Genomic DNA, 26026 nt, shown 5'->3' with positions numbered 1-26026 from the left:
ATATCAATTAAGCATAGCAAATTAGAAGTCAAAGTGTTTTCTAATTAAAGACTCTACCTGTGGCCTAAAGGGGATGGCAGAAGAGCTCCAGCAACTCTTGCAGAGGCAGACTGAGGTGTTAGGGCACGTTTTTTTTTCTCTGCCCATTCACTGAGGGTTTGCTGCCCCCACGGCACAGCTAGCAGAAGATACTATGCACTTGTGCCACAGCTACTCTACTGTAAAGTGCCATGTTTCAGCATAAATTGCTGATAAAGATGGACTAGAGCTAAACTACCAGACCTTACAGCAGAATGAATGAAGTACAGGCAGATGTTCACTTCTGCAGACATAGCTATGAGTGAAGAACCAGAAAAGCTGACTCCCTCTGCCATTCCAGCAGCAGCTGCATCAGCTCCCTAGAAGCCCAGCCATGCTGCTGCTTGCCTGGTAATTATCAGTTGTAAAGGTTATGAACCTAAATTAGAGCTTTTGTGATACAGTCCATAGTGGGTTTCCATGTGTAAGTTATTGCAAGTGAAGCCTCTACAGCCAAGCATAGAATAAAACCAGAACGCTGCCCAAAAGCTCTTTTTCATTTGAAAAGGAGAAACAAAAAAGGAGAAAATTCTATAGAACAGAAATCTACAACTTTGACTGAAGCACAGTGATCTCAGAGTACCTCTTGGCCACAGGGACCAATTGGGACAGGAAAGCCCATCATCAAATTACTTGCATGGGAGGCAATTCTAAACAGACACTGGGAACAGAACTATCCTAGCACAGTGTACTCCCATCAAAGCCTCTTTCAAGTAAGGTAAGCAGTGCTTGCACCCTCTAGAAAGCAATGCCATCTTCTCACAGAAGAGTGCTGACTTCTCAGTGGGAGATGTTAGATATGCAGGGAGAAGAGTTCTGTTGAAATGTCTAGTTAATATCTGCTTAACATGAATAGTCAAGCACTTGTGGAAGAGCACTGCAGGAGTGGGTTTGGTGATGTTAGCTTTTGTGTGGGGTTTTTTTTTTTCTCTTCTAAATTAAATCATGCAGCACATGGAAGGTAAGGGCAAATAATTTTTCCAGGCATCCACCACATTGCCGGCAATGAGATGTGCCACAACAGCAAGTGTTAGCTCTGTGCAGCTGTTACCTATAGGTCAATGGCATTTAAAATAGAAAAATCTTTCTTACACAGTGTTATGAATAAAATTGCACTTGGTTTTGTTAAAAACTCATATCACTGTAACTTTTCCAAATATTTCCCTTCTGGCATCTTAATTTTCTTCATTAACAGGAGCTTCTCTCTAAAAACTTCTCATTCATGTTGGACATACGACGTACAAGAGCAGTAAGCCATTGTTGACCAGAAAACAGGTCTGTTGTTTCTTCAGTGCTTATTTCTAGCTGTCCCCACCCTCCCCCCAAAAAAGGTACAGGCAAGTTCACCTCTAAGTGTCAATTGTAACATTGAAATATAAACTCCTCAAGCAGACATTAGGAAGTTTAGTTTCACAGATTAAATATTTGAAAAGTTACAGAAGGTGCTGGAATAGTACACATTTAAATTGCTTAAAAATCCAAACTTGCAGCAACTTTGTAAATTCAAATTTCCAAAAGGTTTATAATGTCCTTGTGAACTTCTTCCACAGTGAGACGCCCTCAGGACAATAAAGCATCAAACTTCCAAGGCTGAGACCAAGAAACAAATCAGCAGGATGCACTTGCTCCACCAAGCAACTTTAAAAGAGGCATCTCCACTTCCAATAGCAAAAAGCTACTCCTTCATTCCATTTTGGACCTTTCAAAGTGTGTAATCATTCTTTCCTGGAAAATAAAATGCCCAATGTTGTCATTTTCCCCAGTAGGTTTACATTATTCAGAAATAAGGTGGTATGCTTTGCACATTCACAACAAATGCACACCTATATGCATTTTAAGTCAGAAGTCCAACTTACACAGCAGATATACTACTTTTTTTAGAAGACACATCTGCATTCTAAGTTGTATGATGGTTGTCCCCACTATCCTTCCCCCCCCTTGTAGTATTTTACTGTTGCAGTGGCAAGATCAGAGAATTCAGTTCTAATAAGCCACGTCCTTAACAGCTGAGTCATGACTCCTTTGGCATGTCAGAAGACTAATTTGAGCTGAAGATTGGTTTACTGACCTCATCTGAATCCAGAAGAGCTGGAAGAGCACTGCAGGGGAGAAAAAAAAAAATAGTTAAGAGAATTAGAATACCTACTGAGAGCATATTATTGATAAGCATTTTCAATCTTGTTTCACCTTAAGCTTTTTAGGGCACAGGAAAGCAATAATGAAAATAGACCTTTCAATTAAACAGAAATCAGAAAGACAAACAAAAGAGTAAGAACTCAAGGAGTATCCTCAATGACATTCAGTTTTAAAATTCTTTTTTTCTAAGTTTCTCATTACCAACTGAACAATTTCCAAGCTGCATTGAAATAGGCTGCTTCATTTATATAGGAACACTGCTGAACTACACTGAAGACATTTACAATATGGGACCATACTGTTCGATTTCTGGGACGCACTTTTACAAGTTACACTGGTACCATAGCCTTTTCAATAGAGCTTCCATCTATCTATTAGGATCTCTTCAGAACCCCAATCAACATACTTTCAAGGACAGAGAACCCTGCAGACTACCCCAAAGTGCCATTTCCTAGCTTACACCAGTCTAGTCCTTGTTTTCTTAAGGAATCCTAGGTTCTGCAAAAAATAAGTACTAGAACTGGGAAAAACGAATTCAATTGAGAAAATGCACTTTTTCATCCTCTTGAAGCTTCACCTGGTTTCTCCCCTTAACTAACTGCAAGAAGAGTTTTGTACTTAAATCCTGAGCCTCTGCCAAAATTACCTGTTCAGATTTGCAAACATAATTCATCTACGAACTTCTGTTTTGCTATCAAAAATTTAGACACTGACATTATTGGGATGTAAAAGTTACTAAAAGCAGAATAGATGTGGATTGCCTACATAGCTGATTATATTGCCAGAAGCATAAAAATGACTCAGACATTCCAAATAAAGTGGAGAACTAAATGACATTATTCAGTTATTTAAATTCAACAATATACTGAAAGGACTTTTCAGAGCTCTAAACAGAAAGAGAAGGTTGGTTTGTTCTTTGTTTTCTGGATTTATTTATTTATTTAAACTTCAGTGAAGTGCAAAGAAATCAGTCTGTGGTTTCACAGTCTGAGATGGTGTTCCTTAAGTCAGCATGTGTTTAAGTGGCATGAATAGTAAGTCTGACAGACCACATAAAGCCAACTGGAAGCATGCTAAGGCGGCAGAGACCAATTTCCAGGCTGAACTCAGTATCTGCTCATGGAAAGGCAGCAAACAAGTTATAAGCCATTCTAATGTATTTGTGTTCCTGCGTCCAAGGAACTTGCTTTTATTGTGACTATAAAAATACTCACACATCTGTCACTGATGAAGGAACATTCTCCTCTACCCACTTCAAGTCATCCTCCTGCTACAAGTACAGAAATTAAATGGGAAACAAAAGTCAGTTTTTGCAAAATGCTGTCTCATAAAAGCCTTTTCTTCTCAGCCTACTTGACAAAAAACAATGTATTTCTAATGTCAGTTAAAAAAAATTCAATTTGATTTCTGGATTACAGAAAACACATTCCAAGAAAAAAGAAAAAAACAAAACCGCACCTATAACTTACTGTCAACTCTCTAATAGTCTAATGGCGACTAGGAAAAGCAGGCCCTCAGAACACTTTGGTTATTGACATAATCTAGTTTAGTCTCCCACAGAAGAACATTATCTGTAGAAAATGTTATATATGAAAAATTATTATAAAAAGCACAAGCTGGATTTTGCAGAGGTAAGTTAAACTGCATTGTCAGGATTTCTCATTTCTATCTGACAAACACTCTCAATTCACAACACAAGCACATTTGTTTTGAAGTTAGAGAATTGACCCTTTTGGATCCTGCCATCCCCAAACTAGAAAAGTTTGACTTTTGTGTTATCCTCAGGTAAGTAGTATACAGTTGCAACCAACATTTGAGAAAAACAATGTTAACAACAAAAAAATTACTGCTATTATCATTAACTCTTAGAGGTTCTTTCAACTTTTACATTTATGCATGAATTCCATGAAAAGATTCTGAGACATATTTTCTACCTCCGAGCTCAAGGAGAGGTGAAACCACCTCTCCTTATAAGCCACAGGGAAAAAAAAAGCAAATATATTAAAAATGTTCCACCCAAACTATTTAGGTAGCTACACAATATACACATCACGCCACTTGAGTACTGAATCACAAATCTCAAAATCAGAAGAGCATTAATTTATTTAAAATACGGCTCAGCCTCCCTCTCAGCCTGACAAACTTGTTAAAATAATATATTATTCACTATCAAAATAGAGTTCTATCGATACTGGATTGTGCAAACATTCCTAAAGAACTGACTGAATTCTAAAGCTTCCATTGCACTTACAGAAAATTATTTGAAAAACCTGTATTTACACTCTTTTCACAAATACTGTAAACATATGATGCTTTGATTCACTCCCACTCTGCAGCAAACCAGCAAAAGCCACTGACATTTATAGGCTGAACACTTCGCATATTTCTAAGCTATTACAGGGTGGCAACTAAACAAGAGAGATGGATCTGTATCTTTTGAGGTAGGGAGGGCATACTCACGGCTTTGTTTGCTTTTACATTCCCATTTGGTTCTTGCTTTGTACTTCTCATTTTCATTCCCTCTGAAGACAAAAGAAGGAAAAAAGATTGGGATAACTGAACTATAATTGTTCATAGACTGCTAAGTGAGGGTGTTGAGTGTTCATTCAGAATATTTAATCAAATCCAAAGAGACAGAGTAAAACAGACAAGGTATTCATTAAGATGATGTTTTCCCTTTGAAAGGCTTGACAGATGGAGTACCTAGTTTTCCTGAATTTTGCAATTTTACCCGTGAAATATCAATTTCTAGTCCTTTTGTTTAAGCCAGACATAAATAGCATAGAACTCAAGAGACATAGTTGCCCAGAGAGGCTGTGGAATCCTTGTACTCAAGAGCCATCTAGACACGGTCCTGGGCAACCTGTTTTAGGTGACCCTGCTTGAGCAGGGTGTTTGGAAAGTATGACCACCAGAGGACCCTTCCAACCTCAACCATTCTGAGACATATGCAACTCCCCGAATTTATTTTACCTACTGACCCCCCACTTGGTTGACCTAAGAGCTGAGAGGCAACATGAATCTCCCAGCCCGGCAGCCAGGTGTAGCTGATTTGGCAAATGCACTTAAAGTATTACACACTCCTCCTCAGCTCCTAAACAAGTGAAACAGTACTGATACATCCCAGCAGAACTGATTTGTGGAGAGACAGTGGCAGTGCGTATGTCACCCTACTTTTTACACAACTTATAAACAATAGTGTTACAAGGACAAAAGACATAGAAGGAAGGGAGATGGGAGGCAGGAAAGAGAGAAGGTTTCATAGTAGGAGTGGAGTGAGTGGAGAGAAAGATGCAATCTAGTGTTATAAAGCAGGACTCTCATTCAACTGTAATTTCATAAATATGTAAACATATTCATCTATATGTTTACACCAGACAATCCCTAGATTGCTGAGTTCAGAGAACAGATAATAAATGAAAATCCTTAAACTGGATTTATAAGAGAGAACTACAAACAAAACCACTGCCTAGCAACAACATCCGAGAGATCCTTGGATATCCATCATCATGACTGGATCCAAACCTATGATTTGACATATTTGATCAAACAAAGTCCAGCGGACACAGTAAAGCAACCACAACAGTACCAGTGTGTTCAGTGTCATCTAAAAACCCCAGAATTAAACATGCAATGTAAACACTAAACAAAGCCAATGTTTCCTCTAAAACTGTATAAATCAATGGCAACAGGGAGGCATTGACTCTGCTTTTGCAGCAGTAATGAACTTTTTGCCAGAGGACAAGAGACCTCCCTCCACATAAGCGTCTCTTCAACACTGAAATTAGGTGGGGACAGAAGTTTTTCCTCTTACCAAAACTTTCCTTTAACATTGGCTCTTTCTGCTCATCATCATCCTCCTCTTCAGACAGTGGTGAGAAAGCAAACCTTTAGGAAGGAAAGAATGAAAGCTATCTTAGAAGAATATCTCTTGCCACCCAAGAGATTCATCACCCCAACATTCACATGACTTGATTATTCTGTGCAGTTCAGTGTTTAAGACCTATGCTAAAATACATAATCAAAAGTTTAAGTCACTTCTTTCTCCATAAGTTGACCCCCAGGAACAGACTAAGTTTTATCTATGTGACTTCCTACACTTACTTTTCTTCAAGTCTGTCCGTGTCCCACCCCTTAGTATCCTTACGGATCAGTATACAGCAACTACAAATCACCCACCAGTACTTCTTTCGATAAATAAGCATTCACAAATCCCAGTATTTTTAGAAAGAGGTAAGAAAAGCTGAACCTTTGGTTGTTAGCAGATGGTCTCCACAGAATCATGATGACAAAAAGGATCATGGAAAACAATAAACGCCAGATGGCATCATCCACCCATAGCTCCTGCCAATCCTGTCAAGGAAAACAGCAGCACAAATAGAAGAAGTTGTGAAGCAAGAGACTTCATGTCCTCAGCTCTTTCCAGGGGTGAACTATAGGCATCTGACAAAGAGGCTTGTTTCCCATAACAGTGAGAATTTTAGCATGTGGTATATTACTCTATACATAATCCACAGAAAAATCTGTTCCACAATGCCCAATCTCACCTCTTACACTGACAAATGTAAACTTATCAAGAGGCAGCAATAGCAGACAGCATTCAATATAAACTCACTGACTGACAGTCCACCAGCCTGAACTTCATGGTGGTCCAGATGATAAAGACAATAGATGCTGCAAGATTAAAACAAACAAAATAATATATTTGGATTAGCATATTTTAACAGGACTGTGTTTCCCAAACAAAGGGCAAAAGACCTAAATAGTGAATTCTTAGAATCCAATTTATTAGTTTTGGAAAACAAGAGATTCATTTATTGCACTGATCTTATACGGCAGCTTAGGCACAGACCAGTATATTTTGTTCTTGGTTCTTCAAAGACACAAGGCATAAATCAAGTATTTGGCCAAACTCCTCATCCCTATTCACTATTCTTATATTACTTCCACCTAGTCTCCAAACCATGGTTTCATTATCAGTTGACAAATAAAGCCTACCCTGAAGTAAATGAACCATCTGATCTGCCTGAGAATGCCTAAGCATTCAGATCTTGACCCGTAAGAGTTCCAATGCTCAAACTGCTCTCACCACAGTTTTAGAAGATGAGACCTCCCTCCGCTAAGGTGTTCTATGACGACTAAGAACCAGATGCTGCAAGGAATTTAATCAAAGCTGTTGATTAAAAGGAATGGAAAAATGGAAAGAGAATCTGAATCTGTATTCTTCAAGAATACAGAAGGCAACATATGTTACACTACTAAGAATACTGTTTTTCCAAGAATCACTCTGGTGTTCAGCTATCTGGTCTTCAGACATATTAAAAATCCTATAGTATACAGTGATACTGTGATTTTGGCAACAAAACTACCTCTGTGAAGTTCACAGCATAGGATAATAATCTTTTGCCCCCAATAGCTTTAAAAGGGACAAAAGTGCTCTGTTAGAGGAGCTGCACAGAGCTACTGATCTTATTAACATCAGGACTAATGGTCCACTGCCTCTGAAGTACCACCATAACACTTGGACAACACACAGACCCACTATTAGAAACAGGTCAAGTATTAGAAATACTAAGTACTTTGATTGCATTTACAGAAAAGTCAAACTGAAAAATCTGCTTTAGTGATCAAACCATATATGGAAATGGCAAGTGCTCTTATTTGCTTAGTGTAATTTTCTGCTTACCTGCTACTGCCAAGATGAGTGTGTTGGTGAAGTGCCGATATAAAGAGAGTTTCACAACATTCCTTCGAAGTTTTAGCAGTTTCATTGTTTGAGTTAAGCTGATGAATATGTATGGTAAGTCAAGGAAAGCCTCTGATGGACAAGCTGGTCACAGACTTGGAAGGATACATATCTTAATCATAACAGCTCTCCCACCCACACACTTAGCCCTCTAAAAAGGTAGATAAGACTCAGTAGTAGAAAAGTTCATCCTATGGCAAAGGAGCAGGATGCATCCCTTTCATGTTATCTAGTCATCTAAACCTAGTTGTCACTCAAAGATGGTATCCAAGTATTTATTTTGGACTATAGCCCATTCCTGCAGAAAAGTGTCAGATGTATTTCTGATAAATGGAAAATCAAGTCTGAACTAGAAGTGAGTTAAAATCCAATTAGACAGTGCATACACATGTCTTCACCCTTTTGCCTACAGTTTTATTTCCATAGTGACAAAACAAGTGCTTAAGAGACATCACGGTAGGAGAGAACTGGGGTTGTCATAGCTGGGCAGCAAGCTATTCACATTTTAAATAGAGTTTTGTGATTGACTTCTGCTAAAAACACTTTATAGGGATTTTTCTATACATGGTTTTGAGTTCAGCATCTGCAGCAGTTGCTGAAGTCACACAAGATTATGGTTGTTCGGATGTAATATCTCAACACACCAAAAAGTTAACACTGCCCCATTTTATCACCTAACTACTTCAAGATGAGCTCAAATTTTACAGAAAGAATTTTAGGTTTGATGTTGCCAAGAAACCTTCTCCTCAAAACCTAAACTGAGTCTGTTTTCCAAAGGCTACTACTATGGTATTGTTACAGTGCTACAGTAGAACAAATTAATTTCATACTTCAACAATCAGAGACTGATAACAGATAGACTTAGAGCAGCTCCTGAATAGAGACTAGTTAACACAGATATCTACTGGCTACCTAGTTTTCCTTGCACTGGCCAGAAGTAGAAAGAACATAAACTTGAAGCTGATTTTAAAAAGTAGTCAGCCAGAGAGACTCCCAAAAAACAAATCTGAAAGAAAACACACCCCACCAAGTAAAATAGTGAAGGATATCCACCAGCACAGGGCAGTATCTAGGAAAGCCAGGGGAATAAAAGCCAAGGAGGCAAGATCATTCTGGGCCTGGAGACAAAGAGAGAGCCAATAAGAACAAACTGAAAAGGAAACAAGGTACAGAAGAAGGGAGAAGGGTCAGGCTATTTGATGAGAAACCACAAATACTCCACCACAATGCTTCTGAGTTTTACTACAGAAGCAGAGGGCTTGAACCAAGAGCTTGGCCCAATGCACAGAGGGGAACTGACAATACCACGTTGTCAGTTCTCAGTTCTCCACCAGCAAGTAGTTTTCCAGATTAAGTCAACCTAGCACTGTTAAGAGAAGCCTCTGCTGAGGCAATTGCTGCGACAATGTGCTCTGGCCACTTCCAATACAGAAAACTAGTAATCAGCTTGTTAGAAATGTAGTAATTACATCTTTCATTCATGGATGAACTGAATGCTCCACTGGCAACCACAAGTTTGACTGAAAGTGGCAAAAATTACCTTTGTGTGTGTATCAAAAACTATCAAAGTCCCAACTGAAACAAACAAATAATCTTTTATTCCTTTTAAGTATAAGACAGAAATAATAAGCTGTGAATAACTTGTAGCATTCTGCAGTTTATGAAAGGATATCCACAAAATAATACAGGCATCAATCATGGACAGGGCCAAGTTTGCTATCAGAGCCACAGTGTCATAGAAAAACTGAAAAAGTACCAAATATATAACATGTTAAATACCCTACCCCAAAATACCAAGAACAGAACAACAGAAATCTACATCCCGAGATGCACTTAATGAAGCAAGCAGCAGCACCACTCACATGTACTTCCCCAGGTACACCCTCCAAAATTGGAGTGATGGTGCTTTGGGGGGGGGTTCTGTGTTGGTTTTGTTGTGGGTTTTTTTGGTTTGTTGGTTGGGGTTTGGGGTTTTTTGTTTGTTTTTTGTTTGGGAGTTTTGTTTTGTTGGGGATTTTTGGGGTTGTTTTTTTTGTTTGGTTTTTTTTGACTCATGGACCAGTGACCCAAGCTGTACATTTGTGACTGCAACAAGCCCTACCTAATCTGAACTATTAGACACAAGGGTCCAGGCAGGACACAGTCTCTGAAACCTGACTAGTCAGAAAAATATTAAACTTATTTCAAAATATACAGAATTACATCCTGATAAAGACATCAAACTTAAAATAACTGTCAATAATCCATATCCACAGTTCCAGAGTTTAACCACTTCATCATCTTTGTTCCCTTCTTTCAGCACAGCCCTCAGATTCTCCCTTAGCTTATAAGTAAATAAAGTCAGTAGTATCTGTGGCCTATGGGAAAATTCAAGAAGTTATTACTGACCCCTGTGACTCTAAGAACACCTTCCATGCCAGAAAATAATAGATAAAGGGCTCCAGCCATAACTACTTTGTGAAGAGTAACTCCAAGGCGAGGCCTGCAGGAAAATAAAGTGAAATTTAGATTAAGTGGGGGGGAAAAAAAGTGAAGTCACATCAACATGAGTCCAACATAAAGCATGAAGCATGTGAATAAAAGGTCCTTGTGACAAGTCACTTCTGGATCCACAGATTTTATTATGGTACTCAAAGCTTACTATTAATTTTGTCTTATGGTATAATGTGACTAAGGAAGAGATTGACAGCAGTCCTGTTTTCTAGTTAACCTGTTTAGTTTTTTATGAACATTTCAAGAAGTCTCAGCCCACCCCTTCTTCACCAGTTCCCCCAGCACACCCACACTTGCTAGAAGCTTCCACTACAACACAGAATGTTGTTTTACCATTGAATACAGCTGGGGACAGACAGATGAGCACCAATCTTGGCAGCAGAAGACTCCTAAAGCAGATCCCCTCCCCTATCAGTGATTCTTGACCTCCCCCATTTCTAGAAGCTCCTCCATGCCCAGAAGGCAGGCATATAAAGCTCCCATTCCAGTCAGTGGAGTATCTCAACAGTGACTCAGAAACCTACCCAACAGTGGTACATGGAATGGGGTGGGAAGAAGAGTAATCATCATATGGAATTGCACATCTCTGTTGATTAGTGAAGAAGTCTAGACCTTTACAGCATTTAACTAAAGCACCTACCTTTTAAGTACCAAAGTACAGGGAGATGAATACTTCCTTAAGTTATTCAAAACCAATGCTGAAAAGCTTTTTAATAGAACACAGCAAACATGTAACAGAATTACTCACTTGACTATCCCATATCCCAGGCTGACTATGATGACCAGAGTTCGAGCCAATGAGCGCTTCACAGCTGAAAGCAGTTCTGCTAGTATTACTGCTCCTTGAACTACCAAAAGCATAGAGAAGGAAGCTAGGTTATTAAAATATAATTTCTGTTTTATTAACTACTGCATGCAATTGCAGCATGAGAGCAGACAATTATTTCTAGAAAGTAGGCTATTAAAGCATATAATCTTTTTATTACCTATCTCTGGAGTAAGCTTTCAGAAACAATAGCTCACTTAACATAAAAAAAGCTACTGAGAAATTGTACATACAAAGAAAGTGGAGACTAAATGATCCATAAAATGTTTATCCATCAGATCAGCCTGGATGATCTTCCGAACAAGTCAACCAACAAAACCCTCTATACTATGGGTGTGGCCAATTAACAAAGCCATAATGAAGTTTTACTTGCAGAGTTTCATGTGTAAGCATCCATCCTAAAAACTAAAAACCAGAGTCACAAAGTTTTGTGTGGAGAGAATTGCTTAAGATTGATTATCAGGCTATGGGCTGAATACCAAAAGTCATCTGCAATCCTGTCATGTTGAACAAGGAGTTTCAAAGTCTCTTTCCAAGGCCAATACCAATTGTCAGAAATTAATTACAAGTCACACTTAGGAAGTCCTATTTTAAACTTCAAGCTAGGACTACCATGAATACTCTCCAGAATCTAGCATTTTACAGGACACTATACTCACGAGTCAGAGAAAGCAATAGCATTTTATCTTTAGAAAAGCACAGATCATCATATTTACAATATATTAAAAAAATGCAGAAACTCTTGTTCCCTGTTCTTTGGTTTGAAACAATCCTCAAGTAATTATATACTTAATATGCATCTGTCACCCCAATTTAGCATAAGCCGCTAGTGCTATGCCCCATCAATTAGACTGCAAGCTGCTATGGCTACCTACCAGATTCCCCTGTGTAGCGGATATTCTGGAACTCTGCGTAGAAAACTGCTTTCTCCAGCATTCCCAGGAAGATAACGGCACCAATCCAGAACTGGATTCTCAGGAGATCCCGCCAGTAACAGGCTGACCACGCAAGCCATAGAACCCCAAAGAATACGTATACAATACACATCACCATGAAAAACTATTACACAAAAAGAAGCAAGAAATAGGAACCTTAGACACAGAGAAATCATTTCGTTGTTTCCATTCCACAGCTGTAAAAATAGGTCTATTTTCTCCCCGAGTATAGCAACTTTTAAAGTTTTTATATACAAAAGTGACTAGAAACAAATATTGCTTCATTTGTCTTCTCTGGATTCTTTTACAGTGACAGTCTAATTTCTCACTGCCAACACAGGGAATCAAAGTAATTGAATTTCTGAGCAATTGGTCTCATGAAGAGCAGTCTGCCAATTTACTCAGAGGCAATTTTTCTACAGAAGATATCAAGTGCTACTAGCTTAAAAAACTTAGATAAGAGCTCAGGCTAGAAACTCTGCCCCTTCTTCACATACTACTCTATTACTAGCTTCATCGTACATTTACAGTACTCTGCAAATAAGCTTACAAGTCACCTTTACACACCGTTCCACAGAACAGAGATAAGCAACTGATGGTTGTAATCCCTCTGTTCAAATAATTTGACAACTTCTCTCAAAAGTTAATTTCCAGCAAAGTCAGTTTTTGACCAAGCTTAAGGTCAGCCAAAAATCTGGAATTGAAAAAGAAACCCAGATATTCATTTAAATATTATAATGTTGCGATTTTTTTTTTCAGTCCAGTGTTACTTGCTTCAGAAGAACTTTCAGGGTACACATCTCCTAAAGCAAACAATAAGCTTGACAATGCTACTCAGTGGTAAGTATTCTAAATGACAGCACCATACCAGAGCAAGTTAATCTCAGTGTCCTTTTTGAAAACTTAAGAGGGATAAGGAGAGAGTAAGACATTAAATGAATAGCAGGAAGTACTTAGCCAAAGTACACGACAGTAATAATCAAGCAGTCCCCACTTGCAGAAGGTAAGTTTTTTTTTTAAACCAAGCAAGCATTGAAGTTAGCTGCACAAGCCATTGACGCTTTCACAAACTGAAAACACCTTCCTTAGGAGAACAGCTTACTGATCTCAGATTTTCAAGTCTGACTAACCCATGCAGTTCAAATGGTAAGGACCTAGGCATGCTAGTTCACGTTGTAGTTCAGATGCTCCATCACAGAAACATTTAGACAGAGACCTTCTTCTGGACCTGACACTTGGGGATATTCACACTAGTGAATATGTGTCAGTAGAACTGATAGAGGCTTTTTACTTCTGTCAGACTCTCCTATTTACAGGCCACTCTTCCCAGTACAGTCAGGCTAGAGACCTTACATGTTACTAATCCCCAGCTAAAGTCTGTTTACATTGCATAAATATTTAAGTTCTTTTATTTTCTTAGCCTCCTGGACAGTGGCAACTAGCAACCAAGTCAACAACTCCTTTGAATAAAAAGGGGATTTAGCTCTTTGCAGTTCAGTCATGCTTTCGCTGTTAGGCAGTATTAAGGACCTCCTCATAGAGTGTAAGACAGCCGGTGGAGGAAGGAAGATTAAGGTGTAAAAGAACAAAGAAAGCAGTGCCAAATGAAAGGGTAGCAGTAAAAAAAGCAAATTTTCTAAGATATGAGCCAAAGAGAAAAGCAGCGTCAGTAAAATTGCTCAGTTTAGAGCAAATGCTACTGTTAACTTCTGCAACTACAAATTGACAGACATCAAGTCAAACAATCCAGAGAATGACAACATTAGTAACACATGCAAACATCTGAAATCTATGCCTGTTTTCCCCTACTCAACACCAAACACCACCACCAAACCAAAAACACTCTGTGCTAAATTATTTTTTCTGAAACACTGGCTTTATGTTACCTAAAGTATGGAAGGAGAATATTTAATTGAGATTCAAATCAACCGACAACTTTATAGGTCAAAGAAAAGCTGTTTTACTCACAATCATCAGAGGATAGTCTGCAAGTGAGAGATACTCATACGGCCCCTTCAGTTCTACCGTCACTGTCAAAAGACAATTCAATAACCAAATTGAACAAGAACCAAAAAGAGGAAACCAGGATAAAGTACTTAACTGACTTTTACTCAAGCGTAACGAAATTCCAAATCTTCACATAGTTTTTTAAATCTAACTTGCACTTTAATCAAAAAAACTTAAGACTCGCTCAGCTAAAAGCATGCAATTAAAATTACATGCTCCATTGCCAAGTAGCTCATGGCAGTACTTAAAGTAATTTGTGCTGGATATTCATGTGTAACAGGAAAGTTCAGAAACACACAGAAGACAGCTTTTTCAGGGGATTTTCAAACTTCTCTAAAGTTTGAATAGGTTATCAATGCACTGTTAGATATACTATAATGTAATTCAAGGTGACAATTATGATCGTTGTATTCTACATGATTTGAGTCTATTAATATAAATCACTACATTGGTCTGTATGTCTTTGAAACACAACACCAAGACTCAAAATTGAACTGCCTGGGATTCTTCTTTACTTCCATCATTAAACTGACAGACCAACAGCCTTAGGATCTTTAAGACACTAACAATCACTTATTTTCTTATTTTAAGAAAGAGTTGTAGTAGGCATTACTTATATCTATGTGAAGTGAAAGATAATGTCTTATGAAAATGAACCATACAGTATATAGCAAAAGCACCTTAGAATACACTCACATTGGGATACATAAAAAAATGGCACTATATTTTTAGCTTACTGTATAAACAGCTTTCTTACTTGTAAAGGGCTTATTTTGATTTGAGGAAGGTGTTGTTTTCTGTGTTGTTTTCTCTGCTTTTTTAACTTTGGTAGTAGAATCCTTTGCAGCTGTAACTCCAATTTGCACAATAAATATATACGGCCCATCTCGCCAAGTTTTGATAATGGCATTCATTGCCTGAAAATAAAATTTCTACAGGTAAACAATGCATAGTCAAGAAGACATAAAAAAGACAGAAGTAGACTCACCATACATGGGTGATATCTTCCATGTAATAATAAAGCTCATCTCTTCCCAGACCTAAAAATTTTAAATCTATTCATTAGACATTGTCCTGGTTTCAGCCAGGGTAGAGTTAATTTTCTTCATAGAAGCTAGCGTGAGGCTATGTTTTGGATTTGGGATGAGAAAATGTTGATAAGGTGCTGATGTTTTGAGTTGTTGCTAAGTACTCAAGGACAGTCCAGCTTCTCATGCTGGCCTGCAGCGAGCAGGCTGGGGGTGCACGGGAAGCTGGGAGGGGACACAGCCGGGACAGCTGACCCAGGCTGGCCAAAGAGATATTCCATACCATATAACGTCATGCTCGGTATATAAAGCTGGGACAAAGAAGAAGGAAGGGGTGGAGGGACGTTCGGAGTTATGGCGTCTGTCTTCCCAAGAAACCATTACGCGTGACGGAGCCCTGCTTCCCTGGAGATGGCTGAACACCTGCCTGCCCATGGGGAGTGGTGAACAAATTCCTTGTTTTGCTTTGCTTGCGTGCGCGGCTTTTGCTTTATTTATTAAACTGTCTTTATCTCAAACCATGAGTTTCCTCACTTTTACTCTTCCAATTCTCTCCCCCGTGCCACCGTGGGGGAGTGAGCGAGCGGCTGCGTGGTGCGTAGTTGCTGGCTGGGGCTAAACCACGACAGACATAATACTTAAAATTTTGTTGTTTGAATCCAGAAGACTCCTCAAAGATCTGGGAGGTGATCAAGGCTTATTTGCAAATTTAATACTCACTTACTGCACGAGTCATGTCAAAGATACTGCAAAAGCTACAGAGAATTCAGCAAAGCATCCTATTCCTTGTTTTCAGTCTAGAAACACTAGGACCATGTCGTGGTTTAGCCCCAACCAGCAACTAAGCACCACACAGCCACTTGCTCACCTCCCCACCCCCTGGTGGGATGGGGAAGAGAATAATCAGAAAAAAACCTCATGGGTTGAGATAAAAACATTTTAAGAGGAAGCAAAGGAGGAGGGAAAAAAATAATAAAGGAATACGCAAAAATCTAGCAATGCACAAACAAGTGACGCACAATGCAACAATTGCTCACTGCTGATAGCGGGTCCCCGAGCAGCAATTGCCACCCCCTGCCCAACTACAGCTTTTTGTGCTGAGCACGACATTATATGGTGGGAAATACCCTTTTGGCCAGCCTGGGTCTGCTGTCCTGGCTGTGTCCTCTCCCAGCTTCTTGTACGCCTCCTCGCTGGCAGAGCACGGGAAGCGGAAAAGTCCTTGACTTAGTATAAGCACTACAACTACTTCGCCACAACTAAAAACATCAGTGTGTTATCAACATTATTCTCACACTAAGTCCAAAACACAGCACTATACCAGCTATTAGGAAGAAAATCAAATCTATCCCAGCCGAAACCAAGACTGACCATCACAGAGATACTTCTTTCCTCCTGAAATCAATTGTTTGGCAACAGCACAGCTACATATAACTCAACTCCCTGGTGAGGTTTGAATTTTACAGTGTAAGATAGAAAAGGTAGCTGAGAAGTAAAAAATTTCCATAGTAGTCATTTCCTGTGGAAACTACAACTGCCCCTCAACAGTGTTCATACTTACAAGACTCAAACCCTGCCAATGAACTAACAGAGCAAGCTTGCCCAGATAAATATTTGCACCATTAAAAAAAAAAAATCAGATTTTTTTGAGTTCCAGCATACAAAACTTAATTCCATAACTGAAGAAGTTCTAGCCATCTTAGAAACTGCAATATTACCAAGAGCTTTAAGGTTAAAACTAAGACTATATACACGTGTGTCACTCATATGACCACTGCAGAACTATCACAAAGACTTTTTTTATAACGGCCTCTCCAAGAGAATTTCAGTATTAAGAGCATGCATTTCTTTTAAGAAACCTCCTGACTTAAAGACCTAAAGCCAACATAGTTATATGTATTAAAAAAAAAGTTTATGTTGCTATTGACTGCAAGTAAGAGACTTAGTTAAAAACATGGTAAACTTAATAGAAAATGGATATATTTTTTTATACACCAATTTTTCCTTTAAAATACCTCCACCTCTTGCTGCATTGAGTCCTTATTTCACAATTGCACACAGGGCTATTTATTTTTCAGCTGTAAAGTAAATGGCCCTGTAAGTACACAGAGAGTTAAGTACATTTCCTTTATTGGTAATGCCCCAGGGCATTCAATGTGAAGTTATTTTGACAATCGTCCCTGGTTATGGCTTGAACATTATAATAAAAATACTAACAGATGTGAAAATCAAAAGTAATCACTCAACTTGTTAGGTGCAATGTTTAAAAAGACTAACTAGTTAGATAAAACCAAATGTTCTAATTATTTGTCACCACTTAAAACAGATCATATCAATGATTACTTTAAATTACTATGAACTTTTTTTAATTTATACCATCAACTTGAATGGTATGAGTACTATATTTCACATATAGAAGAAGCAGTTACCCTGTTTCTGTTACTCTGTTTTCTGTTTTTCCACACAGTGCTACCTAGTTTCAAGCTACATAAAAAAATCCAGGTGTCAAAAAAAGAGAATTGTCCCATCCCTGTAAATGCTACCAGTGATTTCTTATAAAAAGAAACATAAATTTAAAAAAAAAACAAATTAAGACTGCTGGCTTCCAAGCCATGTTTAAATTCAATATACATACAGTTTTATCTGCCACCATTGTGTGATTGCCTCCACTCTCCTTCTTATCTTTTAAGCCCTTAAAGAAAAATAAAAAAATGGATAAAACAATATGCCAAAACTATCTCTTCCATGCCTAGACTCACTCATTAGAAGGAAAAAAAAAATTTACCTCTTGTTTCTCAGGTGAGAGAGGCTCTGGATGAACAAATTCCTTATAGAAAATCTGCAAGACAGAAGAAAGGTACAGCATTTATAGGCACTTTGTATTAACACGACATTACTAGAACAGCTTCCAGTAAACTTGATTACAAGGAAGGATTTTTCTGAACAGCTGTATTAGAGAGTTTTCGTTTTCCTAAATCAGACAACTGTCCATTTGTGGAGGCAGTCCTGAATATTTCGATCAGTATTTTGTCATTCGAGAGTTGCTCCACCCGCTCCGAGACAACAGGTGTCTATTTTTAGAACTGGACCCACAGACATTACAGTAGTGAATTTAATTTTATTTTCCAACCATGAATCTGTTTGCTATCCCCATTAGTAGACGAAGTCTACACAGACAGAAGCAGAATTTGGAGATTTCTGCCTTAGTCTAAGCAAAAAAGGTCCCTATATGAGTGGGTGCCTATTAGAGATCCAGATTTTGCCAACTCTCCCCAACTATGGCAACTTGAAATCTAGTGAAACTGCTATACCACAAGAAAAAAGCTGAACAATCAAAAGGAGAAATTTCTGTGAAACTTCAGAAATTAGTATCAGACAGGAATATGTTTTGTTAAAATTTCAGTAGACTTCTCAGAGGCATTGGAGGAAAAAAATCATCTGAAGGCTTTTAAAAGCCCAGTTTCACCAAACTGAACATTCAGTTAAGATGACAGAGTTCCCACTACACAGCTAAGCCCACAAGATCTCTTCTACAAAACCATGTAAAAGTAGAACTGACATTTCTCATATTATTAAACATAAAAGGCAGGCAGCATACAGATTGTTTTTAAAAAAACCTTTCAAGCCACCTTTGCATATCAAAGGAATTAGAGACATGCAAACAGTTATTAAAAACCTTTTTCAAATCACCTTAGGCATGTCTTTTTTTCTTACGAAAGAAGCAACAAACAAAAAACCACAACACTAGGTTCAATCGTTATGAGACATTTCCCAGTATTCTCTACCCACAACCCTTTGTCTAAATCGGAAATGGCTGAATACAGGTGCAACACTGCACAACTTGCCTTGAATTCTTAAGCACACCATTAAAGACAGACAGTGTGTTATATTGATATTGTCATCAGTATGATTTGCACAGCTTCATCTGGTGATATACAGCTGGTGTAGAGCCAATGTTTGCACCTTACTTCCCCATGCTGTTTTGCATTGTCTTCTCTCTTCCATTTCATTTGTTTCAAACACATTTTAGCACTACTTATTTTTCATTTTTAACCTGCTGTCAGTGCTTAGGTAACCCATTTCTCAATACACTTTCATTTCCATTATTATAAATGAACATTATTTGAGCAAAAAAATGCAAGTCCTTTACCCAAATTTAGTGGGAGCTTCACTCTGCTGCCAGAGATTCACATTTCTACTCAACTAGCAGTAGCTTTCTGTAAGTGAAACAAATTCAGAACACAGAACCACAGAAAGAAGCACTGAACTTCACAGTGGCTTCCTCCCTGCCCGCCCATGGTGGGCCAGAAGTTGAATAGCAAGACAGAAGTAAAGCAAAATTAAGAAATCTTCACTGCAGTTTGGTTGTCAAACAGATAAAAACAATTACCTCCCAACCTACAGTGATACTTACATAGAATGCTAACACACCTAACAGGAACTACCACCTTCTCTGCATATTGTATGAGAGAACAGAGCAAACTGAAGTTTCCACCCATACCTGCGGCCTGAAGAGCTCAGAGCAATTGGGAAAGAGGGAAGCTGTGGCATAGTATCCTGACCAACCCGGATGCTCTTCAGATGTAGCCCCAAAATAGTAGTCTGCCTGTTCATCCTGCCAAACACAGAACAGAACTTAGGTTTAGCATCCAGTGTATCAAATGGTTTATCTCAGTACGCAGATGCAAGACCTGGAAAGCACCATAACTTCCCTCTGCACACACTCTTGAACAGAATTTAATAGTATAAAGGCCATCAAGACCACACACAACTATTCTTCCTCAAAAAAAACAACCACCTACAAAAAAAACCCACCCAGTATTTATTCCTGCAGTGGAGATGCAGCAGCCAGCATAAACCTTCAGTCTACACAAACAAACTCTACATTATTATGTTAAGGATTAAAGATCTCAGTACTGTGTTAGGTTAGTAGTTACAACTGTCATAACTAATATTTTAATTAAACATGGAAAAGGTGTTACAGAGGATAAGCCACAGTTGTGTCTACCACATTTGATAGAAACACTATACATTTTATATAAATCACCGATACTTGCAATGTGCATCCATAAAGAGAATTTAGACTAAACATGAAAATATTCAAGTTTTTCTATTTGCTGTTATTAAGCATTGTTGTAAATAATATTTTCATCTACCATGAGCTCACACACCTCAGTTTAGAGTCGAAGCACCACTTTAAGTTTCTGCGTTTAGAATTCTGACAAACACTTCCTTCTTACCCAAAACTCATAAAAGTCAGTAATTCCAGCAAGGTGGAATCAATTCCCTTCCACTCCATTCCCAATGATCCAGAAATGTGTTATCTTCCAATGGAAGAGTGTGTCTTTTAGGCTCAGAGAGCAATGAGGATGCAAGTGAGGCATCTCCAATCCCATCACCCCCAGACCCATAAATATCATAACCCCTGTTTTCCCACACAATACTTACCCCAAAGTTGAAGACTTCATTGTAGCAGTCAGAATATCTTAAGTACCAAGTAACATTGTAACTTTGGGAGGGATCACAAGCTTTTTCATCCCCTTCAACTAAAAAAAACCAAACAGGTAAAACATGTAAGACACCCTCTACCCACCACACTTCTCCTCCCATTCTGTGCCAAACTACCATAATTATATTTATTTTAAACATGAAACTGGAAGCAAAACAATAGAAAAACACTTTCCTCAAGTAATCCATTACTGTTCAGTGAAAGAAAGAAGCATGTGGAAAATAGAATTCCATTATCATGTTACAAAATGAAAGAGCTGAAGATTATTTGGAAAGTTTTCATTCTCAAGACAATCAGGGATATTTCAGCAACTGCAAATACCAAACAAGAGAACAGCAGTGACTCTCAATGATTACAATACACAAAAGGGGTTTCCTTTCCAAGGTATGTGGGATACATTGCAGGTAGAGAGAGCTAGGAACAGGGCAATTTGCACTTTGCATTTAAATATACCAATACCATCACCAAGAAAATAAATAAAAAGGTAAGATTTTTGCAAGTCAACAGCCACCATCCCCCCACTCCCAAAAGACAAACAAGCCATCTGTACATTAGTTCATTCTGTCAAAGCTGCAATGCTACCTAAAACAGTAATAAGACAACTTTCCACTTTGACTTATTGTAGAAAAACATGCATGAATAGTGAAACACAAGTCTTCTCCCTCCCCCACACTCAGGAAAGATTGTGCAATTTCTGTGTTTCAAATCTCATTCTGAAACTAAAGCCTGATGAAAGAATTTGACATTAAGAAGGTAAGCTTCACCCATAAACAAAATGAGCATTGAGTCTTGGAAGAGTCATTTAGATTATTATGTTTGGGTTTTGTCAGTCAACAGATGGCAAAAGTCTTCGGAGTTGACAGCATATTTCTAAGACCAAGAAATTCCCACACCTTCACAGGCAACATTCATCTCAGACTAGACACCCACAAACTTGTTAAATGTACAGAGCTTTTAATGAATGTTTTCATATTGACCACTGCAGGTAAAAAATGCAATTATACAAAAGACCCTGCCATGAAGTCTTACCTGACTAATGCCACTTTAAAGCACATGACTACTGAAGCAAGTATATATAGAGCTAAAAACTCAGCAACTGGGTGTCTAATACCAAGGATTTAAAAAAAAAGAAAGATTGGAATGCAATCACTGAAAAATAAGAGTTTCCTTACGACGCCTTCTGGTAAGCATGAAAACAAGGCATACATTCTCCACGTAGCCCTAGATGTTGCAGAAGGCACAACAAAGAAACTAAGAGGCAGCACAAGCACTGCAGTGACATGGGTAGATGGCAAATTCTTAGAAAACAAAGGCTCTTCTGAGGAACCTCTCAAAAAAGTGCTACCAAAAAAGAGGAGTGATTCAAAAATATCTTTTAAATACCTTTTTACCCATTAAAAATAAGACTGTTGAAACTCTATGTTCAGCAGTAACACCAACTAAAGGTAAAACAGGCCATGACTAGAACAATCTGCCAATATCTGCAAACATCAAAATTACAGAAACCTTGAAAAGGAAGTACTCTAAAAGATACAAAAAGCATCCACGGCATTTATTGATTCAGCAACATGGAAATCTAAGTTCCTTAGCCTTCAAACAAAACCAGCAACATTCAGCTCAAATGCAGCCTTTGTATTCATTTACAGAGAGCAGGATTTCTACCATGACCCTAGACAGGAAACCAGATGCCTTTTAGAATAGCGCTTAAGCAAAGTAGTAGATAAAAATAAATTCATTATTGACAATACTAAACACCAGTGGCAGTCTTCCCAGTCAGAAGCAGAAAGCATCAGACACCAATACACACACCACACACACACATAACAATAAATCAAAAATCAAGAAGGGGAAAGAAAAAGGAGACGGTGGAGGAGATGCAAGTGCTCATCAAAAACATGAACAACCCATGAGCACTCATGTTTGACAAGAAGGGTCCTATTGTCCACACAAACACCACAGAGCAGACAGAGGAGGCAACAGACAGACAACAAAAGAAGAGAGGCCAGTTTCCACACAGACACAGGCAGAAAAGAAACGATATGTGAAGTTGAAGCTTCCCAGTATCAGATGCAGTTTAAGCATCATCTAGGCTGAGAAACTGAAATTAAGTTCCTAGCCTTTGTTCCTTCCTCTTTCAGTGATTCATTATCTAAATTCATGTAAATCTTTCCATCACACTGGTATGTAAAACAGCTATCTTCACTAAAGAATTTTAAGGCTTAATGCTTGTTCAAAGGCTAACAGCACAGTATAGTTTAAGTCCACATCAGGAGCCAGGAGATCAAATTCTTACTGCCATATCTGCCACAAACCTGTCTCGTAACAAAAAAATTTTATTTTCTCCGTGCTTCAGCTGTATACCTCACGATTAGACTTACCATACACTTCACTGCAGGGACCCACATCTTAGATGCCACCTTAGGAAAAGTACACTATTTCTACTAAACTTTAGACAAGAAAGCCTAACACCTACCAAAGCTCCAAAAGCCCTTTCAAACCCCGCCCTCCTTTCCCCAAGCATCAGATTTACACATTTTGATCCTGCAGCCGCACACTTGGCAATTGTCTTGATGCAAGCCACAAAACTCAGGATTTGAGCTATACTTGACAAGTGGGAAAACCTTAATGCTGACAAGATGGACCTTCACTAATACCCACTTTAATACTAGCCTCCTATTTCAGATTCATGTGGGATTAATGGAGGCCCTTCAACAAACTCACTTTGAAAGTTTCCCAAGAAAGGCAGGCATCTGAAATTATACCTGAAAAATCAGTAAGTACTAAACATAGAGCACAGCAATATGCAGTTTCATCGAGAAGCATCAGCTAATCCTCATACCTTAATTTTTTCAGCTAAGAGTGCAACCACTGCAGCAACTAAGTCTTGAAGTGACAAAGGCATAGATCCCACTAATTGTCTCTAGAGTGACTTTTATTTCCTCATTTGACACAAGTGCAGAAAGGCACTCACAGGCACTCTAACTCTATAACTACCCAATTCACAGCTGGAGATGAAGCAGCTTCCCCCCATGGTAAGAACTAGTGCAAACAACCCTTTAAAGTGCTCAAAGCGCATGGGAAAGATTTCAAGTTTTTCTAAATCAGCTAGTCACTTCCACAAGTCACCTACATCACCTAAGTGCCATCTAAATGCTGTCCTCATGTTCACAGATAAGAGGGTATTTTACAGAAACTCTCCTTTGGGCAGTAACCTACATAACGCATAGTCCCAGCCAGATCAGCAAAGAGCAATAAACAGAAAGAACAAACAGGGAAGCTGCAAACTTGTTTGCTCTGTAGTGCACTCACGCACTGCGATCAGGAGAAGACAGCTCTCAAGAGAGCTCTGCCACAGTGTGCAACAACGTCCCCTTCCTACTCCCAGAAGCATCCAGCTAAAAAGGAACAGGGCCTCAGAAACCACTGGCACACTGGCAACAGTCACCTGGCAATACAAATAGCCCATCCCAGGCAGCACCAGATCTGCCAGCTGGAGGAATTTAGCATATCTGAAATAGGGAAAGCACACCTCACAGTAGGACTCGGCACATCCCACACCTGATTATTCACTATCTGAAATGAACTGATGCTCCCATCTTGCCCCATCCACAGAGGGCCTGAACAGAACCATTCATTTCTGCTACAGCCTAAACAGATCACAGCTGGGAAGCTTCAAGGTTGTTAACACACCCAACCATATCAGAGCTATGGCTTTCATCCAGTGCTACATCAGCTGTCACCGCAACCAGCACAGTTAAATACTTCACTGTGCTTTGAGTCCCAAACGTTAAAATGGGGGGGTGGGGTATGTGTCGAAGAGCGGAGAGAGCAGGTTAATCCCTTGTAACCACTTACATCTCAGGAAAATGGTGGTGTTGCTGAAGAGAATCTTCCCAAAGTTAAACTTCTTTCCCTGCACAGGCACAAAAAACAGAAAAGATATTAGCGGGCTTAATGTCACTGAGCTTAAGCAAACATCATCTTCCACTCAGAGTTTTAAGTCAATACAGCAACAAAAGCAAATGCCAAATCAGAAGCCAGCCTTACTGGATTTTCCAGTCACGCTTCACCACCCCTTCAACCTACTCCTACAGATGGCTTGAGAGGCTTGGGGCTTTTCGTTCTGTTTTGCAAAACTGAATCAATTTCATTGCTATTTTCTTGCTGATGAGAAGGTCTAGACTACCCAACAAAAAAAATCGTTTTAAGAATCAACAGGTGTTCACCATGATCATTTTATTTTGTTCCTGAAGCTCAAAAGCCTCACAAAAAAATGTACATTACTCCCTTCCACAGCCAGGTAAAGGCAAGTTTAATGTGAGGCAAAATAGCATTTTTCCACACAACTTCAAACACGCAGGGTGTAACAGAAGTGCTGGAAATCCCTTCACCTTCCCAGAGACCCACAGCTCTCTCGGTTCAGCGTTTCATGGAACCAGCTTTCCCCACGCCAGGCCCCAGAGCAGCCTGACGGTGGGGGCCACCAAGCCCAGCCGCCCGGGGGGCACGGGGCGCCCTCTCCCCGCTCAGGCCCTACCGAGGCCAGGCCCCAGCCAGGGAGGCAGCCTCCCTCCCCACAGACCTCACAGAGGCCACGCTCCCCCCGCCGCCCACCGAGACTATTTCCCACAGAAGACTTCTCCCTCCTGTGGCCACTGCCGACCCGCCAAAAGAGGCTCAAGTCTGGCAGAGGGCCCCGGCAGCGGGGCAGAAGGCGCGCCGCGGACCCGCGCCCCCGCACCAGCCCCGGGTGCGGTCAGGCCCCACACAGGAGCGGCCCGGGCGGGGACGACCCCGGCCGGACCGCAGAACAGCAGGCGGAAGAGGCTGCAGCCCTCCCGCAGACCCCCGCGGCGTTCCTCCGCGCCAAAGAGAACAAGCAGAGCAGCAGCGGCCTCCCGCCACGCACACGTACGCTCCGACCGCCGCCACAGCCAGCTGGCCCGGCGGCTGCGGCGCCGAGAGCCCCCAGCGCGGCGCTCCGGCCGCCCTCCCCACACTCACCATTAGCACCGGGAGCCGCCATTTGGAACGCTGCCCGGCACCCGCCGCGCCCGCCAGCAGCAGCAGCGCCAGCAGCCGCAGCAGGACGGCCTCAGGCCGCCGCCGCCTCCACCCCCCGGAACGCGGCGCCGCCGCCATCCCGCTGCACGGAGGCCGCCGCCGTGCTGGCCGCGCCTCTTCCGCTCCCCGCGGGGGGGCGCGGCTGCCGTGGGCCGGCAGGAGCGGCGCGGGGGGCGGAGCCGCTCCCCGGCTGGGTCCGGCCTG

General features: G+C 40.0%; 1 protein-coding gene across 1 annotated transcript; it reads right to left on the bottom strand.

Annotated features, from left to right (window-relative positions):
* Positions 1–1761: 1761 nt before the first annotated feature.
* Positions 1762–25900, bottom strand: TMEM87A (transmembrane protein 87A; the record flags this gene model as incomplete). Its single annotated transcript, XM_082000916.1, has 20 exons — positions 1762–1803; positions 2147–2177; positions 3429–3484; positions 4675–4736; positions 6029–6102; positions 6464–6567; positions 6830–6888; positions 7901–8009; positions 9633–9704; positions 10349–10442; positions 11202–11301; positions 12155–12338; positions 14183–14244; positions 14979–15138; positions 17885–17941; positions 18035–18088; positions 19751–19864; positions 20698–20795; positions 24614–24671; positions 25763–25900. The coding sequence occupies 20 exons, from the start codon at positions 25898–25900 to the stop codon at positions 1762–1764; spliced, it is 1728 nt and encodes a 575-aa protein (XP_081857042.1).
* Between the last annotated feature and the right edge of the window lie 126 nt (positions 25901–26026).

Source organism: Phaethon aethereus, assembly GCF_964289735.1.
Source record: "Phaethon aethereus genome assembly, chromosome: 5".
Lineage (NCBI taxonomy): Eukaryota > Metazoa > Chordata > Aves > Phaethontiformes > Phaethontidae > Phaethon > Phaethon aethereus.
This window is presented reverse-complemented; position numbering and strand designations above follow the sequence as displayed.